At 57.6% G+C, this 6,653-nt stretch overlaps 1 protein-coding gene across 2 annotated transcripts in view; it reads left to right on the top strand.

Moving 5' to 3' along the window:
* The first annotated feature begins 526 nt into the window (after window positions 1-526).
* Window positions 527-6,653, top strand: part of NAPA (NSF attachment protein alpha) — a 29,628-nt gene continuing 23,501 nt past the window's right edge. For both annotated transcript variants that reach the window (XM_006772035.2, XM_015569333.1), the window contains exon 1: window positions 527-919. In XM_006772035.2, the coding sequence (XP_006772098.1) occupies window positions 822-919 (98 nt within the window). In that variant the 5' untranslated portion in view covers window positions 527-821. The remainder of the gene's footprint in view (window positions 920-6,653) is intronic.

Genomic DNA, 6,653 nt, shown 5'->3' with positions numbered 1-6,653 from the left:
ATTTTTAAAAATCAATGGAAAAAAATATCCTCACTCGGGTTTAAAAAACAAACTACACCCTGGATACTGGGTGTGCTCGAATCTGAATTTTTAACACACACCAACTTTTTTTTTTTTTTTTTAATGAAACCAGTTAGAGAACCTCTTCTCAGTTTAGTTTCCCCTCTCGAGCACTTAAGTCGCCTTCCCAAACGAGTTTCAGCAGAGGGCGCAAGAAAGGCTTCCTTCCTCCGTAGGAAGGGGAGCGACTCCGGTTAAGGAACGGAGGCGGAGTTCCGCGCGAGAGAACTGTCAAACTCGGGAGTGGGAGGGAAGTGTTTTCCCAAAGGGGCCGGGAGGGGTCACGTGAGGGCCCGCGGTCAGCTGACTGGCGCCCGCAGGGAGGGGAGAACCCGAGTGGAGGGGCTGCTGATTGGTAGAGGAAGATCCAAAAAGGTTGCACTTCGAGGCGGGGCATGGACGGTGGGGACGACGATTGGCTTACAAAGAAACACTACGGTGTTTTGCGGCGCAAGCGGAAGAAAGTGGGGTGCCCGACGCCGGTTATGCGCATGCGTGGAAGCATCGGGTCGCCGATTGGAGGCCGTGAGTCACGGGGCGGCGTGCGGAGGCCTGAGGGGGCGGGGCCGGCGGGCGCGCGCCGCGCTACGAGGTCTCTGGTTGGCCAGCACGAATCACGTGATTCCGGGTAGCTGGGGGCGCGCGCCCGTGCGACGTCAACGCAGCCCGCTAAGCTCCCCTGACCTGTGTCCCCGGCCGGCCCGGCTGAGTCCTCCGAGGGGCCTGGGGCGGGTGGTTTGCTGGGTATCTTTGCGGCCACGATGGACAACTCCGGGAAGGAAGCGGAGGCGATGGCGCTGCTGGCCGAGGCCGACCGCAAAGTGAAGAACTCGCAGTCCTTCTTCTCGGGGCTCTTTGGGTAAGAGCCGCACCGAGGGTCGGCCGGGACCTAGGCTGAGAGGCCCAAGGAGTTATGGCCTGAGGCGGCAGGGTAGGGACGAAGGGCTGGAGCTACGGGCGGAGGGGATTTCGGGATGAGGTGTCATGGGCTAAGACAGCAGAGGGTACCCAATCCGAGGGCCAGGCGGCCCAGGCTGTGTCAACGCGGTTGGAGGAGAGACGCTCTGAGGTGGCGGAAGGGCTCAGGGCTGACGACGCCCAGGTCGTGGCGACAGCATCGTGAGGCTGGAGGGGGACCCAGGCTAAAGGCGGACCGAGGGGCCGGAGGCACCTGGGCCGAAAGCATGGGGTCTGAGGCCTGGAAGGGGACCGGCCTGCGGAGACTGAAGGAACCCGCGAGCCGCCAGGTCCAGAAGCCTTGGGCAGCTGCAGAAGAGTCTGTCTGAGGGGTCCCGGGCGGGCGAGCGGGGGCTCGGGGCCGAGGACGCCTGCCCGAGCGATTGGCCCTCCCAGGGCCTGCGGCAGCATTTGCAGGAGCGGGGGCTCGGGGCCGAGGACGCCTGCCCGAGCGATTGGCCCTCCCAGGGCCTGCGGCAGTGCATTTGCAGGAGCGTTGGGGGAGGGGGCCTGGGCTCCGCTGATCCTGGGAGTGATGAGTTCAGGGGTGAGGTGTGTGAGGTGCCTGGGCGAGTGTGTGCATGGTGACCAGGGCAGGGGGTCCCACACGGTGAGCTCCGAGCAGAGGACTCCCGGGTCATGGGTTGCAGTGGTTCCCAACCTTCTGGCCCTTTAAATACAGTTCCTCATGTTGTGACCCCAACCGTAAAATTATCTTCGTTGTTACTTCATAGCTGTAATGTTGCTACTGTTATGAATCGTAAAGTAAATATCTGATATGCAGGATAGTCTTAGGCGATCCCTGTGAAAGGGTCCTCCGACCGCCGAAGGGGGCGCGACCCACAGGTTGAGAACCGCTGGGTTAGCGTGAAGCCCTGGGCCGAGAGGCTGGAGAAGGGCGGCTGGTGGGCGGGGGAGTGATGCTGACTCTGTTCAGGAGATGGAGGGTGAGAGAGAGGAGGGCGATCAGGAAACCCAGGTGAGCGGGAGGCATCCGATCCGCGAGCGGTGTCGGTGGTGGGTGGGAGCAGGATGGTTGGGGTGTGCTGAGAAGGCGGCTGGAAGGGGGCTGGGGCCGCAGCGGGGTAGACGTTGCACGGAAAATTCTCGATAGCCCATCAGATTGATGACCAGCCTTTGCGGGACCTTCGTGGAAGCGTGGCCCTGACACTTAGTCCATGAGCTCAGTGACTCAGGGGGGTCGCTAGTAAAGCTCTTGCGGGACCTTCGTGGAAGCGTGGCCCTGACACCCCATTAGCTCAGGTGACGCAGAGGGCGTCGCTAGTAAAGCTCACAGAGCTTGGCCACTGGTGACGAATAAAAGTGCACGTCAGTGTCTAGACTCGGGCCTGGCACGCGGTTAGCTTGACAGGTGTGAGCTGTCAGCCGTGTTGCTTCCAGGAAGGAAACAGGCTGGGCACCTGTGCTGGGCGGGTGGAGGGGATCAGGTTGGGAGCCTGGAGAGGCAGAGGGGGAGAAGCTGAGTGAGGAGAGAGGAGCTGGAAGGCAGTGGGCAGGGCGGAGGTCCTGGCAGGAGGAAGGGAGCCGAGGAGGGCGGGACTGAGGACTGGGGTGGGTTTGTAGGGTTAGGAGAGCTGTGCTGGAGGGGAGGACGGAGCCGGTGAGCAGAGAGGCGGAGACAGGGAGGCTGCAGGCCTGGGGGGCCTGCCAGAGGCCAGGACTGGGTTTGAGCTGCGGGCTGGGACAGACAGACAGACAGACGGCGTTAGGAGGTTGGTAAGAAAGGAAGGGAAGCCCGGCCGGCCGGCGTGGCTCAGTGGTTGAGCATCGATCGATGAACCAAGAGGTCAGGGTTCAATTCCCAGGCTTCGGGCTCGATCCCCAGTGAGGGACGTGCAGGAGGCAGATGTCAGTGATTCTCTCTCATCATAGATGCTTCTGTCTCGCTCTTCCTCTCTGAAATCAATAAAAGTATATTTTTTAAAAAGGAAAGAAATGAAGGGGAGGGTTGTTTCCAGGAGAGGAGCTGGGCCGCCCATTGTTATGTGAGGTCGGATAGTGTGTGGTGAGAGGCCTTTAATGCCCTGGCTGAGAAGCGCTGGGCTGGAAACATCGGCTGATGTGTGCGTTGATTAGTGAGAAAGGTTCTAAGGCTGAGTGGAGAGGGGATTGTGTGAGTTTCTTCTTCCTTCACGGGAGAAGCAAGCGCAGTGTTTGGGTGGGGCCAGGAGCTCGGTTTTCGGCGGCTGGTTTTCCTGGGCGGCTCTTGGTGCCTGGTCCCTCTGGACTGAGATCCGTGCTTGCCGTTGGGTTGTGCTTGGAGGGAGCAACTAGGTCAACTTCTGAGACACTTGTCACCTGGGGGAGGAAGTGAGGGGAGCAGAGTTTGCCACCCCAAACAGGCCTCCTGGGGGTATTGGCTGTTCTAGGAGGACCTTCCCATTGGTAAAGGACGTCTGCATTTGTATGGCCTGCCCTCACTGTCTAGTGGAGAAAGCAGGGGCTTAAATCTGCGGAACAGTCTGCCCTTTGTTTACTGTGTTTTTCCCGGTAACTTCCCACAACCGACGCTCCACCCCCAACACCTTTGTGTTTAGCTGAAGGTGTATTTAACCTGACGGCTTCGGCCATTTTGGCGAGTTACTTGGTGTTCCCGGGTCTCTCCCACGTATACAGGAGATACACGTGTTATTCAACGTTAACTTGTTTTCCTCCTGTTAATCTGCCTCATGTCAGTGATTTTAGACCAGCCAGAAGGACCCTAAAGGCAGGGAGGGAATTTTCCTCCCCAGCACAAGGCTGACACGAGGCAAACACTAGGACAACAGAGTTGTTGTTAGGGTTCCTGAAGGAGGAACGCACGCGGCCAAAAGTGGAAAAGAATTACAGATTTATTCCGTCATCTGGAAACCCAAAATGGCGCCAGCACCCAGGGTCAGAGGTTTTGAAGGACTCTGGGCTGGCTTTTTCTGGGTGGAGCACTCTCTGGGCGGTCTGGATCCTGGGAAGGCCCGGAGGGGAAGGGCAATGGTCTTAGCAAGTGGAATGTGGTCTAGGCCAGTGGTCGGCAAACTCATTAGTCAACAGAGCCAGATATCAACAGTACTTCTTCAAAATAGACTCGCCCAGGCTGAAAACCGACTTCTGCGCACGGGCCACGAAGTTTCAGTTGCACTGTACGTGCCCGCAGGTGGTATTTTGTGGAAGAGCCACATTCAAGGGGCCAAAGAGCCGCAGTTTGCCGGCCACGGGTCTAGGCAAACAAGAATGCCTTTGTGAAGTGGTCAGTTCCCAGGGGAGGGAGTATCCATTCAGTTCTTTGATTGGACCTAACAGTTGTCAGATGTAACTCAGGGCTGGATTGTGTCACTCACGTGAGGTTGCGTGATCTGGGAAGGCTCTGGTGAGGAGCGAGCTGGGCCCCAAGAACTCTAGGACTTGCTAAGGGCGCGGGGGCCCGGAAGGGTGTTCTAGGCGGTAATTGTGTGAGCAAAGGTGCGGCGTGAGGGGAGGTTCTACCAGGAATGATGGGAACCGAGGGGCCAGGGATGGCTCCCCAGAGGAGAGGCCTCCATCTGGGAGGATGAACAGGAGTTCTGGGGTCCCCTCTAGTGGGGGAGCGCTGCTCCAGGCAGAGGGGACAGCGTGAGGAAGGCCCAGGTGGGTGAAGTGTAACACAGGGAGTTCCGTGTTAGCACATGAAGTTCGAAGCGCAGAAGTGGGAGGTGAAGCTCTGCAGGGACGAGGCCAGTGCGGGAGGCAGCTTTCCAGAAAGGGCTGGACTGGAGCCGTGCAGAGCACTGAGGGCTTTATGGAGGAGTTCTGTCAGTCCGTTCAGGCTACAACAAAGTGCCATAGTCGGGCAGCTTATAAACAGCAGAAATGTATTTCTCATGGTTCTGGAGGCTGGCAAGTCCAAGTCGTGGTGCCAGCGGTAAGGGCCGGCTTCCTCATAGACAGCGTCCTTTCACCAAGAATCACCCCAAAGGCTTTACCTAATACCATCACCTTGGAGGTTAGGATTTCAGCACATGAATTTGGGGGACACAAACATTCAGTCCATAGCGGGCCAGTCCTGGAGGGTTCCCATTCGCCATTTATTTATTTGTTTTTTAATATATTTTTATTAATTTCAGAGAGAGGAAGGTAGAGGGAGAAGTAAGTGGGGTCTGCGGCCAGACCCAGGCCTGGCTGATCCCAAAGCCCTCTCCACTACACTTAGTGTATCTTGCGGCTCAGGCCCATTCTGGACACATCTTAGGGAGCTCCCTCCTTCTAACTCCTCCCCGCCCCCCATGGCAGTTTCTTCCAAAAGTTTGGAAGAAAGAGTAGGTGTATTCATCCCTGCCCCTTTCGGCGCCAAGAGCAGCTGAGATGTTGTGAGGTGGGCGTGAGCAAGGCCAGAACGGAGGGCAGGGGCATGGGCAGGGCCCGCCTGACCAGAGCTGTCTGTCTGAGGCTGGGAGCACAGCCAGCGGTCAGCCCTGGCCTCTGGCGCTGGGGCCGCCTGTGGTCAGCATTTCACGGCCCACCTTTCTCCAGGCTTCCAGGGAAGTCCCTCGTGCTGTTCTTCCCCCTTCAGGAATCTCAGCAACGACAGCATCCCAGATGGAGAGTCTCTGCCCGAGTCAGAAGGGCCGAGGAGGACAGCCCGCCTGGGACCTGGGGCCGCCCCACGTCCTTGGGTGCCAGGGCTGTCTCTGCTCTTCACTGCTTCTGGGCTGCCAGACGCTAGGGGGCTTCAGCCTCCACACAGCCAGTTAGTAAGCAGATCACAGCTCCTCTGTATCTTCCTTCCTGCTCCCTCCTCTCCCCTCCCCCTACTCCCCAGCCCGCCAAAGGCACCTGGGGAGGAGGCTGGGAGCGGGGAGGGGGCAGCCCAGCTTCTCTGGAAGCCAAAGGTGCCGATGCCCTGAGGAAGCACAGTGAGGCTGCCGAGGGACAGGCGGTGGGGCGCACGTTTTCTTCCCTCCTGCTGGGCGTCTCCCCGGATGTGGCCTTCCCGCAGTGCCCCCTGGGCTTTTCCTCATCCCTCACATCTCCCCTCACTCCCCAATCGCAAAGAAAAGTTTCTTTCCCCTGGACAGCAACCTGCATGGGAAGTTTCTTCATCTGTGAAGTGAAATCATAGTAATAGCTACTTCATGGGGTTGTGCTAAGGCAGCGGTTCTCAACCTGTGGGTCGTGACCCCTTTGGGGGTTGAACGACCGTTTCACAGGGTCGGAAAACACATATATAATTACATATTGTTTTTGTGACGAATCACTATACTTTACTTATGTTCACTTTATAACAATGAAATTGGGGGTCACCACAACATGAGGGACTGTATTAAAGGGTCGCGGCATTAGGAACGTTGAGAACCACTGCTTTAAATAGTCCCAAATGGTACAAAGCCTGCAAGACCATTCACAGATAGGCAGGTTTCTGTTTGAGCAGGCTTACTTGTCACCAGTTCACCTGCGTCCGCCATTTCCTCTGAGGAGGCTTTCCCTCCTTGTCTCCAGGCGGTGTTGGGCAGTTTTATAAAGCGAGGCTCCAGAGCCCCCTTGCTTTCCCTCTGGAAGCACCTAACATAACACATCATTTTGAAATTTGCCATTTGCGTCTCCCATGAGACTACAATGCTGTAAGGTCAGGTACTGTGCCTTATCCATGTCTGAAGCCCCAAGGC

This window comes from Myotis davidii, unplaced genomic scaffold (assembly GCF_000327345.1).
Source record: "Myotis davidii unplaced genomic scaffold, ASM32734v1 scaffold566, whole genome shotgun sequence".
Classification (NCBI taxonomy): domain Eukaryota; kingdom Metazoa; phylum Chordata; class Mammalia; order Chiroptera; family Vespertilionidae; genus Myotis; species Myotis davidii.
The sequence above is the reverse complement of the archived record's forward strand: the minus strand, read 5'-3'. Positions and strand labels throughout refer to the sequence as shown.